This window comes from Punica granatum, chromosome 1 (genome assembly GCF_007655135.1).
Source record: "Punica granatum isolate Tunisia-2019 chromosome 1, ASM765513v2, whole genome shotgun sequence".
NCBI lineage: Eukaryota > Viridiplantae > Streptophyta > Magnoliopsida > Myrtales > Lythraceae > Punica > Punica granatum.
In genome coordinates, this window is record NC_045127.1 from 44,170,310 (window position 1) to 44,193,014 (window position 22,705).

Below are 22,705 nucleotides of genomic sequence, written 5' to 3' on the forward strand. Positions count from 1 at the left end.
GTGAACATTTGATGAAAATTTGTTAGGAAAAGAAGAAGAAGGAAGCTCATACTTATTAAATAAAATGCAAATCTTTTTTTTTATGGGAACAAATGAGAGAGAAGTATGAAGAGAAAGACCAACAAGCTCGTTAGTGAAGAGAGGGAGAAATGGCAAAACGTTAAACTGAAGAGAAATTTGGGGCTAAAGTGATGCGAGAGATGTGCGAAGAGGCGGAATGAGATTTGGGTATTAATAATAAGGGAGTCGGGTGGGTAAAAAGACACCGGACATGTCAAAATATGGATAATTTCGCATGTGGCAACAGTTTAAGCCTACTATTCATCCACGAATGTGCCACATCAGTCTTCCGTTTAATTTTTTTCGAAAAATTTGATGTCATGTATGATATTACACCCTAAACGATGTGCTATATAGTATAATTTTGAAAGATTATGATAAAATTGACACAAAAGTATACGGTTGTATCATGATTGACACTACAACCTAAATAGTGTGCTATATAGTATAATTGTTAAAGATTGTGATAAAATTAACATAAAGTAAAATGTTATGCCACAACGTATATTTTTCCCTCATATAATTTATATTATTGTTATTATCATTAATTATGAGGATGCATAATAAATTTACTCAAGTGTAGGTACAAAACCACATGGATACAAAGTTATGGTCAGATGCACGCACGAGCAGGGCGGTTACGGTGGAGCCGCACGTGGAGGGGACAGCCTGTGGGCCCCATATTTTCATATATCCACACACACATATATATATATATATATTTATAATATATATCTAACTTTGGAAGCATGTGTTGGGCTATATGTCTTGCTGGGCCCGAATCAGTTTAAAGGGGCCGAAATTGGTGGAGGTTGGATCTTCCGCAAAGGGAAACGGGGCAATTACCGGATGGCTCCGGTGCATGAACCCTCGCTTGCGCCACGTGACGCGAGATATGTCGCGAGGGTGTCCGACACTGACACTGGAGGCGAGACCCATTATCGGATGACTGCAACGTCTCGGGACAATTTCTCATATGACCACGTATTTGCGTAAGTTTGCGTCTCGATTACTTGCAGTACGAACATGGAGAAAATGAAAGGTCATGTTGACTTTGGCCAGATGCCTAATTCGCGTCTGCATTGGTAAGCTCTGTTAGAGAGACCAGATCCATAATTGCGATATATAGGGAAAGATAGACCCGGAAACTCGACTTCCTAATAACCTCCTTTTTTCCTTAATTGACCATCACCATGGAGGACCACCCCATGAGTGTATCCCAATTGTAGAAAGGTATAGAGATGGATCTACAAATTAGGATCCGAATTCCATATGGAGGTCCTCTTAGCTGTCGGAGTATAACCGATCTAGAGTCAAACTCAAATTCAGCTCGGAAGGCTATCATTTGGAGATAACGTTACCTGTAATTTGAACTTATTAATTGGCTACCTATTGTATGAACTTATGAAACGGTCATATCGACCGAGTAAATCTACCATCATGCTTATAATCGATACGTCTAGCCACGAGATTCCGAGTTTTAACAGTGGAGGTCATGTAATTACGACAGAGCCAGCAGAGTTGACTTTTTGTTTCATAAATAAATATTATCTTGTTTTGTACGGGAACGCGTAATGGAAGGGTTGACTATTCTACAAATGATAAATGTTCAGTCCAAAAAAATAATAATAAGATAAAGATAGATGAGAAGAGATGAGATCTTGCGTCGATTGTGGCGTTGGTAGACGAGGTACAAATATCTGTACGGTCCCCGGGGATTGGAGCTTCTTTTTTTTTTTTTTCCTCTCCTTTTCTTTTTCCTTCCTGTTCATCATTTTATCCAGCTGGCACATTTTCTTAAAAAAGAAAAAAGAAAAAAAGAAAGGCACTTCGAGGAAGAGAGTTGTAAAATTTTCGTTGGATTTATATGCGAAACCCGTAGTTTATATGCGAAACCCGTAGTTTTCTTATTAACTTTCCGATGCGAAGCTTCTTTCCCCCCCCCCCCCCCCCCCCTAATACGCAACGCTCAACAAGTATTAGTGGAGAGATCTTGATTTGACGAAACTTCATAGTAACTTCTCTCTGTCTCAACCGATGTGAAAAATATTAGGCCAGAGTTTGCCGGTAAACATTGAGAGGGCCTCAGACAGGATCGTGGTCGATCAGGTGACAGCAATGGCCAGATCTCGACCACAAGAGCCTTAGGAGACACCAACGATGGGCTTGCAACTTGGAAGTTTACAAAATATTATTTACATATCAACATCTTAACGAGCTTCACAGTTCCAATTCAAATATTTTTCGATTCCACCCACTGCACTCAATACTGATGCTTATATTCCAATAGACCAAACATAAAGAAAGCAGACCATGAAACATGCTACACCTCGTGGAAACTCAACATTGCCATCAGTCCAATCCACGACATTCGATAAGCATCAGAGTAAATATCCAGTCAAGGCTATTATTTACATACCTGCACTACTACAGACAGCGATACGGAGGTATACGGGCCATGCAGCTTCAAGCTCCGAAAGAACAGGGAAGATAACCTCTAGATGTGGACCTCGGGAGTTGGAACGGATCATCCAAAATATCTCTGAAGCGGGCTGCCATATCTGGGTGTTAAAGGTCCAGAGATGGCATGCGGAAGAATAATAAATTAATCATTGATGGTTTTGCAACCATTCTTGAATGGCTGTTCGGAGAGTCCGATTCGGGATGAGGCGGCCATTCGGAAGCTGAAGGTTCGTCATGGGCGAAGTATCGTGCCCACCGTTTAACCATCCCCTAATTGCGGATGCTTCATAAGTAAAACCATCTGCGGCCACATGAGGATCTTCCATAATTTCCTGCGAGTAACAGGATAACAACTTAATGCAACAGAATTCCGAATGTTGAGCAGAAGAAGAACTGGTAAATCAGCAAAACCTTTTCCTGTATGTGCCAAAGGCAGCTCGAAAAATATGTTAAAAAATTTCCACTGATTAAGGCTCGTACTTGAACTCCAGAAAACGACTTGAGGAGCCATAAAATATTCTTCAGAAATTATAAGATGGTTTTTTTGTTAGCCAAAATCATTTTCCAATAACCAAGAGGCTTTTAGTAAAACGAAAGGGGGGAAATAATTTGAGAAAACAGATCCTACGAGCGAAAACTATTTCCAAAATCAAAGAAGAGTTGGAAAGAAAATTTAGATTTACCTGATAGATGGGGCAAATAAGATACGATGGGGTTTCGGTAGTTTCATTGGGATCACTTTGACTAGGAGAGGTGGTAGGGACTTCACAACAGGCTCTTATTGATTCCAATACAGTCCAAACCTCTGCGATGAGGTCTGGTTGGTTGTTACGATCCATCTCACAACAACTCAACGCCAAGCGAGCCAATTGAGTGGTTTCCAGAAAAGGCCAGTCGCCTGCTGTTTCGTCCAACATGTCATTTATATTCCCGTCATAAAGAGCATAAAGAACATCATGTAGTTCTGCTGCTAAGTCTGGGGCTGATCTCCCAGTCAGTAGTTGTAAGAGAATGATTCCCAATGAGTAAACATCTGACTCAACAGAAAATTCCCCTGATGAGTTGTTTCCATTCTCCGAGGATGTGCGGCTTGGATTTTGGTCTTGAATGCGGAGGTCCTTCAGCTTGCTGACTAAGTTAGCATCGAGAAGAATATTTTTGGGTTTCAAATCACCATGTACTATCCTATCAGGATTGCAGGAGTGGAGGAAAATGAGTGCTGAACATATCTCGGTAGAGATACGTAAACGGTTTTGCCATGACAGAGGTGCAAAGTTGTTTTCACTGCGAAGTCGGTCTTCGAGGCTACCATTTGGTAGATGCTCATAGATGAGAGCCCAAGCATCAGGACAGACCCCAATAAGCGCAACCAAGTTTGGGTGCCTCAACTTACTCATAACTTCAACCTGAAAAAGATAGATAATGTTATTAAGCCGAGCTTTCACCACTGCAATATTTCTACAAACTGATGAGGAACTAATATGCCCAACTTACATAACAGATAAATTAACTTTACCTCCGGATGATATTGTGATGGTCCCAGGTAACTATCAGGGTGCAGCATCTTTATTGTCACTGGAGTGTGGCGAAGGACACCCCTATAAATGCTGCCATATTCGGCCTCCTCGAGCTTCGAGGATGGATCAAAATTATTAGTTGCTTCCTGAATTTCCGAGAAAGAGAACTCCAAGAGACCTTGTTGTCTCTGAGATGTTGAGGCTTCTCCGCCTTGACTGGTCAACAGCTCCTCATTTACTTTGAGTGCATTCTCAAGGCACACCTGCAACTCTTCCTGCTCTTTCTTGCATACCTCCAACAGCTCCTCAGTAAAGGCAATCTTGTCTTGCAACTCTTGCGTCGTGTGATTGGTAGTTGCAATTTGACCCTCTAATATTGTTCTACAATTGCTGGAAGCAGAGCGCTCTTCTGTTTGCTGATTCTTGAAAGTTTCAAAACTCTCCTTTTCTTTTGCTAATGCTTCCTGGAGTTCCTTCCTTTGTCGCAGCTCATCACAATATAATTTCTCAAGCACTTTAGCCTGCATATCAGTTAACTAGTTCGGACATTGCAAAATAGCAAAAGGGTCTGGTTTTACAAGTTGTATATTAGCATTGCAAGCCATTCCTTAGAATATCACAAGTTTACTAGGTGGCGCATACTGCTAAAGAGAATATGATACCTGACTGATGAATACATATTCAGATAATTTCGTCAATCATATTAACAGCAACATTGCACAATCTTCACCATCAATTTTATCTAGAAATTGCTCCAAACTTAATTAGTGAAGGGAGAACATAAGTACGTACTCTGCGACTAACTTCGATGGCATTCTTTTCAGCTTTTTGTCGACGAAGTAACTCTTCAAACGCCTCTCGTTTTGCATTTGCAGCCTCCATCATTGCTCTTTCGAGTTGTTCATAGAGATCATCATTACCATTTCCTTCCTGTGAAGCACTATAAAATTAAATTAACTCTGAGAGTACTTTTAATCGAGAGTTATTTGCTTCTAATATAAAATCAGTTGACTTGTTATAATTGTACTAATACTTCACGTTATCATGAGCATGTCCAAACTAAATTTCAGATTCTCACATGTTCCAGAAAAGTAAAGAATTGAAACTTTGCAGTACCAGAAGCAGAGCAGGCTGGCCATCCTCCTCATATGAACATGTTGGATCTGATGTTGATGGATGTGAACTCCCCTCACCTCTCTTATACGGAATCAAACATAGCACATCTTCTATTTCACTAGAGGAGGACACCGAATGAGCTGAAGCTACCAGATTCCTTGGGTATGACTGTACTGTTCCAGATCTTGCTGGCTGCCTGGACGATGTGCTATCCATATCTATGGTGCTAAGATCACCCTCCCTAGAAAAATATCCAAAGCCAATCAGCTGATGATCTACTCACTCCCAGCGTCACAAAATCAATGATTACATTCAAGCAAATGTCTATCTAGAGAGAGGTTTTTAAATGAGGTGGTCTACAAAGACAAAACGGAAACTTCAGCCTCTACAAGATCGTAGAGAACTAAAAGCTTATACAATTAGAAAGGAAAATAATGACATCAGAGACACCAGTCCAACAGCATATCAAAGCTTAGCCAAACGCATGCCAAGGTCAGAGGAAATGGGCCAAAATGTCAAGATATCAAAATATTCTTTGCTTATGGACATTTTATACATGTATACCTTATAAATCTTAATTATAATAATATTTTTGCATACCTAAAGTAAATTCGGTGTCCATTGCAGATAAACCAAATATTACAGGAAGGATGAGCGTGTTGGTCTACATACTTGGCTTTTGAAGATTTAAGTCCCGTCATTCCCCTGCAAAGGTCATAACAAGAAAAGCAGATTCATGTCGAGTAAGATCCAACCTACAGATAAATCTAAGTTGTAAAATTAAGATGCCATGCGTCATTTACGGATAGTTCAACATTCTTGTAATCTTTGAAATTGCCAATTTTAGAACAAAAGGTTTCTTCTTTTGCCATACCAACAACCAAACTCAAAAGCTATACCACTTATTGATTTAACATAATTGCACATTCAGAATTAATTTTGCATACTACAATACATAAACATTATTTAACACTTAAAGATTAGATATATAGTAGTGACATAAAAAGGAGAGACTCAACAGCTTCTTTATACAGTGCCTCTAGTTTATCAACAAGATACCAGAACAGTCCAAGTCCATCGAGCCATGTGGCATTCATGTAATTGATAAGTACTTCCCCACATCAATAAGACTCCACAAGGCCTCTGCCTAGAATTTAAGCAATAAAAATCCTGAAGGACAAAGTTTTCTTTAACGGCAATCCTTAAGTTGTTACCAATTGTCGGCTTTTCCGACCTTTGCCATCAGCTACAGGGAGTCCAAACCCTCCAAACTTTATCCTAACACGAGGATGGGTATAATCTTACTCAGTGTAGTGCTCATCTGCTGCACCTCCCATTACAAGCTTTTCAACAGCGTGCTGCTCAATGAGTTCCACGATCCCTTTTCCAATGTCACTCATCTCAATCCATCGTGCCTCCGCAGACACCTGCGGAAAGATTAACCAATGGCAAAAATATAACAAAGCTTTCCAAAGACAGGCCAACTTCAAAAAACATCTTACACACCCTTCGATGTCGGACAGGACTGATAAAAAGTTGCATGAGCAAGACTAGTGTTCCTTGTGTGTCGTCAAATGATCCTATATTATAAAATTGAGTTCTTACATCTGATGTCTAATCCTCACATTCAGCCTTTTTTATGTATAGTAGAAGAAATTGGCACTCTGTGACCTTTTCTTGTGGCAAAACCACGAAAGTTACTCCACATGTTGCATGTATCTTCTTTCCTTCATCATGAAAGATTGTACTAAAATGCATGTTTGTCTTTTCCATTGAATTTTAAGTTTATGGGCAAGATTATGAACCTCTGCTTGGTGACAAATGTGAATATATTCATCCAGGACGTCCTCCATGGCACAACTGTCACCGTCCTCTGTAAGAGGATACCTCCCTGCATCACAAAACAAATCACTTGCTGAATAAATTTACCAATCGCAACAACGAGTAAGTCAGTATCATTACATTATAACAAGAAAGATGCAAGATTCTGTTGGTATATATATATGAGATGCACTGTTACTCATACAGCTAGACGAAAAATTCCAGATTTGATAATATACCTCGTGTTCTACCAATAGAAAAGGCATAAACTGCATTTTACATTTAAAATGCAAGCATGCAAGATTACGACAACATTGGAGCATATGAATTATGCTGTCATCCACATCTAGCTTATACCTGCCCTGCATCATATCCTATACGCCCACTTCGTTCTTCCAATTTGAACAATACGGAAGTAACTCAAATCATGCTTCTCCATGAGTTTTCCCATGGTATCAGATGAGCGAGAGATAACCCATTATTGGCTAATCTAGCTAATAATCAATGGCTTCTCCCAGTCATCAATAGTCAAATCTTACATTCCTTTTATCTCCCGGCCATTGACACAACCAAATCGCGGACATCCCGAATCGAACATACGAAAATACTGCAAAAGGAACTTCTAACTTGTGTTTCAAGGACGTCGACACTTACAGCGAGGAGTGTCCGGGGAAGGGGAGCGGACATGGATGATGCGGAAATCGCCTCCGAAGTTCTTCAATGCCCACTGGAGGGTCAGCCTGCTCTCCTCGACGTCGCTCCCCACGGCGACGTACACTCTCTCGTTGACCAACCTGGGCGGCGACGAATCTCTCGACTCCATTGACGCTGGAAGACAATCGAGCAGAAGCAGAGTGAGCAGCTAATGGCCTACGCGGGAGTGCAGCGGCGATCAGCCCAGACGGGTGCAATCATACACGGGAATGCGATGTGCTGAGAGGATCGTTTTCATGGGTACTTTTGTCTGCATGTACGGGGTAAAGCGGGTTTAGCTTCTGAGGGAAGCTGTCTGCCAGGCCCAACGAGTCGTCGGGAAGTCAATGGCCATGGCGCGAGTGAAATTGACGCGCGGACCCCATTGGGGGGGTGGGGGGCGGCGTCGAGGCCCCCACCACCGGCCGCCTCTCCTCCTCTTCACAATCGGCCTTACGACCCTTTTTTTTGCTTTTTTCGTTATTTTTTAATTTTCAAATTTTTTAAAAAAATATAAAAATTACTCGGCCAATCACCATACACTACTTGATACCGTCATGTATACGTTAACATTCCAGTTAAAATTAATTGAGAAATTGACATTGTTATCAAATCGATAGTTTGTGATTTAATTTATTAAAAAAAAATATTCGTGCTAAAATCGTTAAAATGTGAAAAGTTTAGTATTTTTTTATTATTAACCATAAAAATTACAAAAAGAAGAAACTATGAGAAATAGTACAACTTTAAAGAAATTCCTAGATAGAACATTGTTTTTTGTTTAAATTCAAGTGCAGTGATGAGCTGAATGACATAAGGCGAAAAGTGAAAATTGCAAACTCTGACAAAAATGAGAGCAGAAAACCATAAAGAGTAAATTGAGAAAGAGAGAAAACTTAAGGGGATTTCTTTTAAAAATCAACTCATTGCTTTGGGGGAAAAAAAAAAAACGATTCCAGTACCCCAACAGAACAAAGAAGTTGGGCCTCGGAATATATTCTCAGAATACTCTCTGTTTTTTTTTTTGGCTAATAAGTTATTTCACTTGACTAAACTCGACTAAATCCTGTGATTCCGAAAAAACGAAAGGCACTTCGAGGAATTGAGTTGTAAAATTTTCTTAGATTAGTTTTCTTATTAACTTTCCGAGGCGAAGCTTTTTTTAAAAAAAATTAATATGTAACGCTCAACCAGTATCCATGGAGCCTGAATTAATCAAAAGCATGTAAATGCAGAGATCTTGATTTGATGAAACTTCATAGCAACTTCTCGACGTCTCAAACGATGTGAAAAATATTAGGCCAGAGTTTGCTGCCAAACATCGAGCGGGCCTCAGACAGGATTGTGGTCGATCAGGTGACAGCAATGGCTATATCTCCACCACGAGAGCCTTAGGAGACACCAACGATGGGCTTGCAACTCGGAAGTTTACACAATATTATTTACATATCAACATCTTAACGAGCTTCACAGTTCCAATTCAAATATCTTTCCATTCCACCCACTGCACTCTATACTAATGCTCATATTCCAATAGACCAAACATAAAGAAAGCGGCAACCGTGAAACACGCTAAACCTTGTGGAAACTCAACAACGCCATCAGCCCAATCCATGGCATTCGATAAGCATCAGAGTAAATATCCAGTCACGGCTATTATTTACATACCTACGCTACTGCAGACGGCGATACGGAGGTATACGGGGCAAGCAGCTTCAAGCTCCGAAAGAACAGGGAAGATAGCCCCTAGATGTGGGCCTCAGGAGTCGGAAACGATCATCCAAAATATCCCTGAAGCGGGCTGCCATACCTGGGTGTTAAAGGCCCAGAGATGGCATGCGGAAGAATAATAAATTAATCATTGATGGTTTTGCAACCATTCTTGAATGGCTGTTCGGAGAGTCCGATTCGGGATGAGGTGGCCATTCGGAAGCTGAAGGTTTGTCATGGGCGAAGTATCGTGCCCACCGTTTATCCATCCACTAATTGCGGATTCTTCATAAGTAAAACCATCTGCCGCCACATGAGGATCTTCCATAATTTCCTGCAAGTGACAGGATAACAACTTAAAGTAGCAGAAATTCCGGATGTTGAGCAGAACAACTGGTAAATCAGCAAAACCTTTTCCTGTATGTGCCGTAGGCAGCTCGAAAAATATGTCAAAAAATTTCCACTGATTAAGAGTGTGTTTGGATTGAGAGTTGAGTTGAGTTGAATTTTGGTTTTAATTGGTTTGTAATGATTATATTGTTAAATTATGAAAAAAAGTGTGAAAAAGTAATAAATAATTGAGAGAAAATAATGATTAAGTAATGATTGTATTGTTAAATTGTGAAAAAGTAATGAATAGTTGAGAGAATTTAATATTAAAAATTGAATTGAATGGTTAAAAATATTTAAAAAATAAAAAAAGTAATGATTGTGATGTTAAATTGAAGATAAGTGGAGTTGAATTGAGTTGAGTTAAACTTTGTTACGAAAACGACTTGAGGAGCCATAAAATATTCTTCAGAAATTATAAGATGGTTTTTCGTTAGCCAAAGTCATTTTCCAATAAACAAGAGGCTTTTAGTAAAACAAAAGGGGGGAAATAATTTGAGAAAACAGATCCGATGAGTGAAAACTATTTCCAAAATCAAAGAAGAGTTGGAAAGAAAATCTAGATTTACCTTATAGATGGGGCAAATAAGATACGATGGGGGTTCGGTAGTTTCATTGGGATCACTATGACTAGGAGAGGTGGCAGGGATTTCACAACAGGCTCTTATTGATTCCAATACAGTCCAAACCTCTGACTTGAGGTCTGGTCGGTTGTCACGATCCATCTCACAACAACTCAACGCCAAGTGAGCCAATTGAGTGGTTTCCAGAAAAGGCCAGTCGCCTGCTGTTTGGTCCAACATGTCATTTATATTCCCTTCATTAAGAGCATTATGTAGCTCTGCTGCTAAGTCTGGGTCTGATCTCCCAGTCAGTAGTTGTAAGAGAATGATTCCATATGAGTAAACATCTGACTCAACAGAAAATTCCCCTGATGAGTTGTTTACATTCTCTGAGGATGTGCGGCTTGGATTTTGGTCTTGAATGCGGAGGTCCTTCAGCTTGCTGACTAAGTTAGCATCAAGAAGAATATTTTTGGGTTTCAAATCACCATGTACTATCCTATCAGGGTAGCAGGAGTGGAGGAAAATGAGTGCTGAACATATCTCAGTAGAGATACGTAAACGGTTTTGCCATGATAGAGGTGCAGAGTTGTTTTCACTGTGAAGTCGGTCTTCGAGGCTACCATTTGGTAGATGCTCATAGATGAGAGCCCAAGCATCAGGACAGACTCCAACAAGCGCAACCAAGTTTGGGTGCCTCAACTTACTCACAACTTCATCCTGAAAAAGATAGATAATGTTATTAAGCCGAGCTTTCACCACTGCAATATTTCTACAAACTGATGAGGAACTAATATGCCCAACTTACATAACAGATAAATAACTTTACCTCCGGATGATACCGTGATGGTCCCTGGGAACTATCAGGGTGCAGCATCTTTATTGTCACTGGAGTGTGGCGAAGGACACCCCTATAAATGCTGCCATAGTCCCCCTCCTCGAGCTTCAAGGATGGATCAAAATTATCAGTCGCTTCCTGAATTTCCGAGAAAGAGAACTCCATGAGACCTTGTTGTCTGTGAGATGTTGGGGCTTCTCTGTGTTGACTGGTCAACAGCTCCTCATTTACTTTGAGTGCATTCTCAAGGCACACCTGCAACTCTTCCCGCTCTTTCTTGCATACCTCCAACAGCTCCTCAGTAGAGGCAATCTTGTCTTGCAACTCTTGCATCATATGATTGGTAGTTGCAATTTGACCCTCTAATATCGTTCTACAATTGCTGGAAGCAGAGCGCTCTTCTGTTTGTTGATTCTTGAAAGTTTCAAAACTCTCCTTTTCTTTTGCTAATGCTTCCTGGAGTTCCTTCTTTTGTCGCAGATCATCACAATATAATTTCTCAAGCACTGTAGCCTGCATATCAGTTAACTAGTTCGGACGTCGCAAAATAGCAAAAGGGTTTGGTTTTACAAGTTGTATAATAGCATTGCAAGCCATTCCTTAGAATATCACGAGTTTACTATGTGGTGCATAATGCTCAAGAGAATATATACCTGATTGATGAATACATGTTCAGATAATTTGGTCATGCATATTAACAGCAACATTGCACAATCTTCACCATCAATTTCATCTAGAAACTGCTCGAAACTTAATAAGTGAAGGGAGAACATAAGTACGTACTCTGCGACTAGCTTCAATGGCATTCTTTTCAGCTTTTTGTCGACGAAGTAACTCTTCAAACGCCTCTCGTTTTGCATTTACAACCTCCATCATTGCTCTTTCGAGTTGTTCATAGAGATCACCATTACCATTTCCTTCCTGTGAAGTACTATAAAATTAAATCAACTCTGAGAGTACTTTTAATCGAGAGTTATTTGCTTCTAATATAAAATCAGTTGACTTGTTATAATAGTAATACTTCACGTTATCATGAGCATGTCCAAACTAAATTTCAGATTCTCACATGTTCCAGAAAAGTAAAGAATTGAAACTTTGCAGTACCAGAAGCAGAGCAGGCTGGCGATCCTCCTCATATGAACATATTGGATTTGAGGTTGATGGATGTGAACTTCCCTCACCTCTCTTATACCGAATCAAACATAGATCATCTTCTATTTCACTAGAGGAGGACACCGAATGAGCTGAAGCTACCAGACTCCTTGGGTATGACTGTACTGTTCCAGATCTTGCTGGCTGCCTGGACGATGTGATATCCATATCTATGGTGCTAAGATCACCCTCCCTAGAACAATATCCAAAGCCAATCAGCTGATGATCTACTCACTCCCAGCATCACAAAATCAATAATTACATTCAAGCAAATGTCTATCTAGAGTGATGTTTTTAAATGAGGTAGCATACAAAGACAAAACGGAAACTTCAGCCTCTACAAGATCGTAGAGAACTAAAAGCTTATACAATTAGAAAGGAATAAAATGACATCAGAGACACCAGTCCAACAGCACATCGAAGCTTAGCCAAACGCATGCCAAGGTCCGAGGAAATGGACCAAAATGTCAAGATATCAAAATATTCTTTGCTTATGGACATTTTATACATGTATACCTTGTAAATCTTAATTATAATAATATTTTTGCATACCTAAAGTAAATTCGGTGTCCATTGCAGATAAACCAAATATTACAGGAAGGATGAGCGTGTTGGTCTACAAACTTGGCTTTTGAAGATTTAAGTCCCGTCATTCCCCTGCAAAGGTCATAACAAGAAAAGCAGATTCATGTCGAGTAAGATCCAACCTACAGATAAATTTAAGTTGTAAAATTAAGATGCCATGCGTCATTTACGGATAGTTCAATATTCTAGTAATCTTCGAAATTGCCGATTTTAGAACAAAAGGTTTCTTCTTTTGCCATACCAACAACCAAACTCAAAAGCTATACCACTTATAAATTTAACATAATTGCAATTCAGAATTAATTTTGTATACTACAATACATAAACATTTTTTAACACTTAAAGACTAGATATATAGTAGTGACATAAAAAGGAGAGACTCAACAGCTTCTTTATACAGTGCCTCTAGTTTATCAACAAGATACCAGAATAGTCCAAGTCCATCAAGCCATGCAGCATTCATGTGATTGATACGTACTTCCCCACATCAAGAAGACTCCACAATGCCTCTGCCTAGAATTTAAACAATAAAAATCCTGAAGGACAAAGTTTTCTTTAACGGCAATCCTTAGGTTGTTACCGATTGTCGGCTTTTCCGACCTTTGCCATCAGCTACAGGGAGTCCAAACCCTCCAAACTTTATCCTAACACGAGGATGGGTATAATCTTACTCAGTGTAGTGCTCATCTGCTGCACCTCCCATTACAAGCTTTTCAACAGCGTGCTGCTCAATGAGTTCCACGATCCCTTTTCCAATGTCACTCATCTCAATCCATCGTGCCTCCGCAGACACCTGCGGAAAGATTAACCAATGGCAAAAATATAACAAAGCTTTCCAGAGACAGGCCAACTTCAAAAAACATCTTACACACCCTTCGATGTCGGACAGGACTGATAAAAAGTTGCATGAGCAAGACTAGTGTTCCTTGTGTGTCGTCAAATGATCTATATTATAAAATCGAGTTCTGATATCTAATCCTCACATTCAGCCTTTTTTTAGTATAGTAGAAGAAATTGGCACTCCGTGACCTTTTCTTGCGGCAAAACCAGAAAAGTCACCGCTGCATGTTGACAAATGCGAATATATTCAGCCAGGACGTCCTCCATGGCACAAATGTCACCGCCCTCTGTAAGAGGATACCTCGCTGCATCACCATACAAATCGCTAGCTGAGTATACCAATCGCAACAACGAGTAAGTCAGTATCATTACATTATAACTTGAAAGATGAAAGATTCTGGCGGTATATATATGAGATGTACTGTTACTCATACAGCTAGACGAAAAATTCCAGCTTTGATAATATGCCTCGCGTTCTATCAATAGAAAAGGCATAAACTGCATTTTACATTTAAACTGCAAGCATGCAAGATTACGACAACATTGGAGCACATGAATTATGCTGTCATACACATCTAGCTTATACCTGCCCTGCATCATATCCAATACGCCCACTTCGTTCTTCCATTTTGAGCAATACGGAAGTAACTCAAATCATGCTTCTCCATGCGTATCCCCATGGTATCAGATGAGCGAGAGATAACCCATTATTGGCTTACAAAAGGAACTTCTAACTTGTGTTTCATGGACGTCGACACTTACAGCGAGGAGTGTCCGGGGAAGGGGAGCGGACATGGATGATGCCGAAATCGGCTCCGAAGTTCTCCAACGCCCACTGGAGGGTCAGCCTGCTCTCCTCGACGTCGCTCCCCACGGCGACGTACACTCTCTCGTTGACTAACCTGGGCGGCGACGAATCTCTCGACTCCATTGACGCTGGAAGACAATCGAGCAGAAGCAGAGTGAGCAGCTAATGGCCTACGCGGGAGTGCAGCGGCGATCAGCCCAGACGGGTGCAATCATACACGGGAATGCGATGTGCTGAGAGGATCGTTTTCATGGGTACTTTTGTCTGCATGTACGGGGTAAAGCGGGTTTAGCTTCTGAGGGAAGCTGTCTGCCAGGCCCAACGAGTCGTCGGGAAGTCAATGGCCATGGCGCGAGTGAAATTGACGCGCGGACCCCATTGGGGGGGTGGGGGGCGGCGTCGAGGCCCCCACCACCGGCCGCCTCTCCTCCTCTTCACAATCGGCCTTACGACCCTTTTTTTTGCTTTTTTCGTTATTTTTTAATTTTCAAATTTTTTAAAAAAATATAAAAATTACTCGGCCAATCACCATACACTACTTGATACCGTCATGTATACGTTAACATTCCAGTTAAAATTAATTGAGAAATTGACATTGTTATCAAATCGATAGTTTGTGATTTAATTTATTAAAAAAAAATATTCGTGCTAAAATCGTTAAAATGTGAAAAGTTTAGTATTTTTTTATTATTAACCATAAAAATTACAAAAAGAAGAAACTATGAGAAATAGTACAACTTTAAAGAAATTCCTAGATAGAACATTGTTTTTTGTTTAAATTCAAGTGCAGTGATGAGCTGAATGACATAAGGCGAAAAGTGAAAATTGCAAACTCTGACAAAAATGAGAGCAGAAAACCATAAAGAGTAAATTGAGAAAGAGAGAAAACTTAAGGGGATTTCTTTTAAAAATCAACTCATTGCTTTGGGGGAAAAAAAAAAAACGATTCCAGTACCCCAACAGAACAAAGAAGTTGGGCCTCGGAATATATTCTCAGAATACTCTCTGTTTTTTTTTTTTGGCTAATAAGTTATTTCACTTGACTAAACTCGACTAAATCCTGTGATTCCGAAAAAACGAAAGACACTTCGAGGAATTGAGTTGTAAAATTTTCTTAGATTAGTTTTCTTATTAACTTTCCGATGCGAAGCTTTTTTTAAAAAAAATTAATATGTAACGCTCAACCAGTATCCATGGAGCCTGAATTAATCAAAAGCATGTAAATGCAGAGATCTTGATTTGATGAAACTTCATAGCAACTTCTCGACGTCTCAAACGATGTGAAAAATATTAGGCCAGAGTTTGCTGCCAAACATCGAGCGGGCCTCAGACAGGATTGTGGTCGATCAGGTGACAGCAATGGCTATATCTCCACCACGAGAGCCTTAGGAGACACCAACGATGGGCTTGCAACTCGGAAGTTTACACAATATTATTTACATATCAACATCTTAACGAGCTTCACAGTTCCAATTCAAATATCTTTCCATTCCACCCACTGCACTCTATACTAATGCTCATATTCCAATAGACCAAACATAAAGAAAGCGGCAACCGTGAAACACGCTAAACCTTGTGGAAACTCAACAACGCCATCAGCCCAATCCATGGCATTCGATAAGCATCAGAGTAAATATCCAGTCACGGCTATTATTTACATACCTACGCTACTGCAGACGGCGATACGGAGGTATACGGGGCAAGCAGCTTCAAGCTCCGAAAGAACAGGGAAGATAGCCCCTAGATGTGGGCCTCAGGAGTCGGAAACGATCATCCAAAATATCCCTGAAGCGGGCTGCCATACCTGGGTGTTAAAGGCCCAGAGATGGCATGCGGAAGAATAATAAATTAATCATTGATGGTTTTGCAACCATTCTTGAATGGCTGTTCGGAGAGTCCGATTCGGGATGAGGTGGCCATTCGGAAGCTGAAGGTTCGTCATGGGCGAAGTATCGTGCCCACCGTTTATCCATCCACTAATTGCGGATTCTTCATAAGTAAAACCATCTGCCGCCACATGAGGATCTTCCATAATTTCCTGCAAGTGACAGGATAACAACTTAAAGTAGCAGAAATTCCGGATGTTGAGCAGAACAACTGGTAAATCAGCAAAACCTTTTCCTGTATGTGCCGTAGGCAGCTCGAAAAATATGTCAAAAAATTTCCACTGATTAAGAGTGTGTTTGGATTGAGAGTTGAGTTGAGTTGAATTTTGGTTTTAATTGGTTTGTAATGATTATATTGTTAAATTATGAAAAAAAGTGTGAAAAAGTAATAAATAATTGAGAGAAAATAATGATTAAGTAATGATTGTATTGTTGAATTGTGAAAAAGTAATGAATAGTTGAGAGAATTTAATATTAAAAATTGAATTGAATGGTTAAAAATATTTAAAAAATAAAAAAAAGTAATGATTGTGATGTTAAATTGAAGATAAGTGGAGTTGAATTGAGTTGAGTTAAACTTTGTTACGAAAACGACTTGAGGAGCCATAAAATATTCTTCAGAAATTATAAGATGGTTTTTCGTTAGCCAAAGTCATTTTCCAATAAACAAGAGGCTTTTAGTAAAACAAAAGGGGGGAAATAATTTGAGAAAACAGATCCGATGAGTGAAAACTATTTCCAAAATCAAAGAAGAGTTGGAAAGAAAATTTAGATTTGCCTGAGAGATGGGGCAAATAAGATACGATGGGGTTTCGGTAGTTTCATTGGGATCACTATGACTCGGAGAGGTGGCAGGGACTTCACAACAGGCTCTTATTGATTCCAATACAGTCCAAACCTCTGACTTGAGGTCTGGTCGGTTGTCACGATCCATCTCACAACAACTCAACGCCAAGTGAGCCAATTGAGTGGTTTCCAGAAAAGGCCAGTCGCCTGCTGTTTGGTCCAACATGTCATTTATATTCCCTTCATTAAGAGCATTATGTAGCTCTGCTGCTAAGTCTGGGTCTGATCTCCCAGTCAGTAGTTGTAAGAGAATGATTCCATATGAGTAAACATCTGACTCAACAGAAAATTCCCCTGATGAGTTGTTTACATTCTCTGAGGATGTGCGGCTTGGATTTTGGTCTTGAATGCGGAGGTCCTTCAGCTTGCTGACTAAGTTAGCATCAAGAAGAATATTTTTGGGTTTCAAATCACCATGTACTATCCTATCAGGGTAGCAGGAGTGGAGGAAAATGAGTGCTGAACATATCTCAGTAGAGATACGTAAACGGTTTTGCCATGATAGAGGTGCAGAGTTGTTTTCACTGTGAAGTCGGTCTTCGAGGCTACCATTTGGTAGATGCTCATAGATGAGAGCCCAAGCATCAGGACAGACTCCAACAAGCGCAACCAAGTTTGGGTGCCTCAACTTACTCACAACTTCAACCTGAAAAAGATAGATAATGTTATTAAGCCGAGCTTTCACCACTGCAATATTTCTACAAACTGATGAGGAACTAATATGCCCAACTTACATAACAGATAAATAACTTTACCTCCGGATGATACCGTGATGGTCCCTGGGAACTATCAGGGTGCAGCATCTTTATTGTCACTGGAGTGTGGCGAAGGACACCCCTATAAATGCTGCCATAGTCCCCCTCCTCGAGCTTCAAGGATGGATCAAAATTATCAGTCGCTTCCTGAATTTCCGAGAAAGAGAACTCCATGAGACCTTGTTGTCTGTGAGATGTTGGGGCTTCTCTGTGTTGACTGGTCAACAGCTCCTCATTTACTTTGAGTGCATTCTCAAGGCACACCTGCAACTCTTCCCGCTCTTTCTTGCATACCTCCAACAGCTCCTCAGTAGAGGCAATCTTGTCTTGCAACTCTTGCATCATATGATTGGTAGTTGCAATTTGACCCTCTAATATCGTTCTACAATTGCTGGAAGCAGAGCGCTCTTCTGTTTGTTGATTCTTGAAAGTTTCAAAACTCTCCTTTTCTTTTGCTAATGCTTCCTGGAGTTCCTTCTTTTGTCGCAGCTCATCACAATATAATTTCTCAAGCACTGTAGCCTGCATATCAGTTAACTAGTTCGGACGTCGCAAAATAGCAAAAGGGTTTGGTTTTACAAGTTGTATAATAGCATTGCAAGCCATTCCTTAGAATATCACGAGTTTACTATGTGGTGCATAATGCTCAAGAGAATATATACCTGATTGATGAATACATGTTCAGATAATTTGGTCATGCATATTAACAGCAACATTGCACAATCTTCACCATCAATTTCATCTAGAAACTGCTCGAAACTTAATAAGTGAAGGGAGAACATAAGTACGTACTCTGCGACTAGCTTCAATGGCATTCTTTTCAGCTTTTTGTCGACGAAGTAACTCTTCAAACGCCTCTCGTTTTGCATTTACAACCTCCATCATTGCTCTTTCGAGTTGTTCATAGAGATCACCATTACCATTTCCTTCCTGTGAAGTACTATAAAATTAAATCAACTCTGAGAGTACTTTTAATCGAGAGTTATTGGCTTCTAATATAAAATCAGTTGACTTGTTATAATAGTAATACTTCACGTTATCATGAGCATGTCCAAACTAAATTTCAGATTCTCACATGTTCCAGAAAAGTAAAGAATTGAAACTTTGCAGTACCAGAAGCAGAGCAGGCTGGCGATCCTCCTCATATGAACATATTGGATTTGAGGTTGATGGATGTGAACTTCCCTCACCTCTCTTATACCGAATCAAACATAGATCATCTTCTATTTCACTAGAGGAGGACACCGAATGAGCTGAAGCTACCAGACTCCTTGGGTATGACTGTACTGTTCCAGATCTTGCTGGCTGCCTGGACGATGTGATATCCATATCTATGGTGCTAAGATCACCCTCCCTAGAACAATATCCAAAGCCAATCAGCTGATGATCTACTCACTCCCAGCATCACAAAATCAATAATTACATTCAAGCAAATGTCTATCTAGAGTGATGTTTTTAAATGAGGTAGCATACAAAGACAAAACGGAAACTTCAGCCTCTACAAGATCGTAGAGAACTAAAAGCTTATACAATTAGAAAGGAATAAAATGACATCAGAGACACCAGTCCAACAGCACATCGAAGCTTAGCCAAACGCATGCCAAGGTCCGAGGAAATGGACCAAAATGTCAAGATATCAAAATATTCTTTGCTTATGGACATTTTATACATGTATACCTTGTAAATCTTAATTATAATAATATTTTTGCATACCTAAAGTAAATTCGGTGTCCATTGCAGATAAACCAAATATTACAGGAAGGATGAGCGTGTTGGTCTACAAACTTGGCTTTTGAAGATTTAAGTCCCGTCATTCCCCTGCAAAGGTCATAACAAGAAAAGCAGATTCATGTCGAGTAAGATCCAACCTACAGATAAATTTAAGTTGTAAAATTAAGATGCCATGCGTCATTTACGGATAGTTCAATATTCTAGTAATCTTCGAAATTGCCGATTTTAGAACAAAAGGTTTCTTCTTTTGCCATACCAACAACCAAACTCAAAAGCTATACCACTTATAAATTTAACATAATTGCAATTCAGAATTAATTTTGTATACTACAATACATAAACATTTTTTAACACTTAAAGACTAGATATATAGTAGTGACATAAAAAGGAGAGACTCAACAGCTTCTTTATACAGTGCCTCTAGTTTATCAACAAGATACCAGAATAGTCCATGTCCATCAAGCCATGCAGCATTCATGTGATTGATACGTACTTCCCCACATCAAGAAGACTCCACAATGCCTCTGCCTAGAATTTAAACAATAAAAATCCTGAAGGACAAAGTTTTCTTTAACGGCAATCCTTAGGTTGTTACCGATTGTCGGCTTTTCCGACCTTTGCCATCAGCTACAGGGAGTCCAAACCCTCCAAACTTTATCCTAACACGAGGATGGGTATAATCTTACTCAGTGTAGTGCTCATCTGCTGCACCTCCCATTACAAGCTTTTCAACAGCGTGCTGCTCAATGAGTTCCACGATCCCTTTTCCAATGTCACTCATCTCAATCCATCGTGCCTCCGCAGACACCTGCGGAAAGATTAACCAATGGCAAAAATATAACAAAGCTTTCCAGAGACAGGCCAACTTCAAAAAACATCTTACACACCCTTCGATGTCGGACAGGACTGATAAAAAGTTGCATGAGCAAGACTAGTGTTCCTTGTGTGTCGTCAAATGATCCTATATTATAAAATTGAGTTCTTACATCTGATGTCTAATCCTCACATTCAGCCTTTTTTATGTATAGTAGAAGAAATTGGCACTCTGTGACCTTTTCTTGTGGCAAAACCACGAAAGTTACTCCACATGTTGCATGTATCTTATTTCCTTCATCATGAAAGATTGTACTAAAATGCATGTTTGTCTTTTCCATTGAATTTTAAGTTTATGGGCAAGATTATGAACCTCTGCTTGGTGACAAATGTGAATATATTCATCCAGGACGTCCTCCATGGCACAACTGTCACCGTCCTCTGTAAGAGGATACCTCCCTGCATCACAAAACAAATCACTTGCTGAATAAATTTACCAATCGCAACAACGAGTAAGTCAGTATCATTACATTATAACAAGAAAGATGCAAGATTCTGTTGGTATATATATATGAGATGCACTGTTACTCATACAGCTAGACGAAAAATTCCAGATTTGATAATATACCTCGTGTTCTACCAATAGAAAAGGCATAAACTGCATTTTACATTTAAAATGCAAGCATGCAAGATTACGACAACATTGGAGCATATGAATTATGCTGTCATCCACATCTAGCTTATACCTGCCCTGCATCATATCCTATACGCCCACTTCGTTCTTCCAATTTGAACAATACGGAAGTAACTCAAATCATGCTTCTCCATGAGTTTTCCCATGGTATCAGATGAGCGAGAGATAACCCATTATTGGCTAATCTAGCTAATAATCAATGGCTTCTCCCAGTCATCAATAGTCAAATCTTACATTCCTTTTATCTCCCGGCCATTGACACAACCTAATCGCGGACATCCCGAATCGAACATACGAAAATACTGCAAAAGGAACTTCTAACTTGTGTTTCAAGGACGTCGACACTTACAGCGAGGAGTGTCCGGGGAAGGGGAGCGGACATGGATGATGCGGAAATCGCCTCCGAAGTTCTTCAATGCCCACTGGAGGGTCAGCCTGCTCTCCTCGACGTCGCTCCCCACGGCGACGTACACTCTCTCGTTGACCAACCTGGGCGGCGACGAATCTCTCGACTCCATTGACGCTGGAAGACGATCGAGCAGAAGCAGAGTGAGCAGCTAATGGCCTACGCGGGAGTGCAGCGGCGATCAGCCCAGACAGGTGCGATCATACATGGTAATGCGATGCGCTGAGAGGATCGTTTTCATGGGGACGTTTGTCTGCATGTACGGGGGAAAGCGGGTTTAGCTTATGAGGGAAGCTGTCTGCCGGACTCACCGAGTCTTCGGGAAGTCAATGGCCATCACGCGAGTGAATATGACGCGCGGGCTCTGGTCAAACGAAATACTAAAGGAATGGGAACGGTCGGCCCATAAAGAATGAGGAATTTAATTGGGCACCCTGACGTTTATCCGATTTCATTCTGGTCCTCAAATTTTAAAACTCTGCCCCACTTTACATTACAATCCTCCTATGCTCTTACTTTCAGTTGCTCATGTTTGGTACTTCATTCAATGTGCCCTCCGGAAGTTTTCAAAGACCTAAATTTACATAGCACGGGTGTGTTAAAATTTGATCAAATCTCTCTCTTCTTTTTTTTCCTGCAAAATATTGAACGAGTTAGGTGGAAGTGTATGGTGAGACAAAATTATAACTATCAAATAAATATTGTTATCATAAAAGATTTACGACAGTCCCTTGATTAAACATCATGTTATAAAATCAATTGTTTCTGAAATTCGGTCCCTAAGAATTTGCCCATCTCAATTTCCATGTAGCAACTCTGTTCTCCTTTCCTTTTTTTTTTTTTAACGCAAAAGCAAATGAATATACTAAGAGGGAAGATAATATTTGTAAAGAAGGGTAGACAAAGAAAGTTGACAAATTTTTCGGTGATTCTATTTCGACATATAGCGCGAGGAAGCACCAGTCGAATTGAGACGTAACTAATATTAATGAATCTATCATGATCTAAAATGTTCTAA

At 40.0% G+C, this 22,705-nt stretch overlaps 2 protein-coding genes across 8 annotated transcripts; both read right to left on the bottom strand.

The window, feature by feature from the left end:
* Nucleotides 1–2,223: 2,223 nt before the first annotated feature.
* LOC116192564 (U-box domain-containing protein 33-like) lies at nt 2,224–15,013 on the bottom strand. Of its 6 annotated transcripts, none has more exons than XM_031521144.1 (9): nt 14,511–15,010; nt 6,962–7,047; nt 6,462–6,583; nt 5,757–5,861; nt 5,157–5,397; nt 4,833–4,970; nt 4,040–4,561; nt 3,207–3,929; nt 2,224–2,855 (listed from the first exon to the last, which is right to left on the bottom strand). In XM_031521144.1, exons 1-9 carry the CDS (start codon nt 14,677–14,679, stop codon nt 2,670–2,672), a joined length of 2,292 nt encoding a protein of 763 aa, XP_031377004.1. In that variant the 5' UTR covers nt 14,680–15,010; the 3' UTR covers nt 2,224–2,669. The 6 variants fall into 6 exon arrangements, with proteins under 6 accessions (XP_031377004.1, XP_031377005.1, XP_031377003.1 ...); XM_031521145.1 differs by lacking the exon at nt 14,511–15,010 and adding an exon at nt 7,632–8,131 and having other exon boundaries at nt 5,829–5,861; XM_031521143.1 differs by lacking the exon at nt 14,511–15,010 and adding an exon at nt 7,632–8,131.
* Nucleotides 15,014–15,825: 812 nt separating this feature from the next.
* On the bottom strand, nt 15,826–21,975 carry LOC116212148 (U-box domain-containing protein 33-like). 2 transcript variants are annotated; one of them, XM_031546729.1, is made up of 9 exons: nt 21,631–21,975; nt 20,961–21,046; nt 20,461–20,582; nt 19,757–19,861; nt 19,157–19,397; nt 18,836–18,973; nt 18,044–18,565; nt 17,341–17,934; nt 15,826–16,594 (listed from the first exon to the last, which is right to left on the bottom strand). In XM_031546729.1, the coding sequence occupies exons 1-9, from the start codon at nt 21,797–21,799 to the stop codon at nt 16,409–16,411; spliced, it is 2,163 nt and encodes a 720-aa protein (XP_031402589.1). In that variant the 5' UTR covers nt 21,800–21,975; the 3' UTR covers nt 15,826–16,408. The 2 variants fall into 2 exon arrangements, with proteins under 2 accessions (XP_031402589.1, XP_031402583.1); XM_031546723.1 differs by having other exon boundaries at nt 17,221–17,934; nt 21,631–21,974.
* Nucleotides 21,976–22,705: the final 730 nt, after the last annotated feature.

Coding starts and splice junctions, on each gene's coding strand:
- LOC116212148 (XM_031546723.1), bottom strand. CDS start 21,799: ATGGAGTCGAGAGATTCGTCGCCGCCCAGGTTGGTCAACGAGAGAGTG. Junction 21,047..21,630: donor TTCCCCGGACACTCCTCGCT/GTAAGTGTCGAC, acceptor TTTGTGATGCAG/GGAGGTATCCTCTTACAGAG. Junction 18,974..19,156: donor GCCAGCCTGCTCTGCTTCTG/GTACTGCAAAGT, acceptor AGTACTTCACAG/GAAGGAAATGGTAATGGTGA.
- LOC116192564 (XM_031521141.1), bottom strand. CDS start 14,679: ATGGAGTCGAGAGATTCGTCGCCGCCCAGGTTAGTCAACGAGAGAGTG. Junction 14,078..14,510: donor TTCCCCGGACACTCCTCGCT/GTAAGTGTCGAC, acceptor TGGTATACTCAG/CTAGCGATTTGTATGGTGAT. Junction 13,702..13,937: donor TGGTTTTGCCGCAAGAAAAG/GTCACGGAGTGC, acceptor ATCTTTCCGCAG/GTGTCTGCGGAGGCACGATG.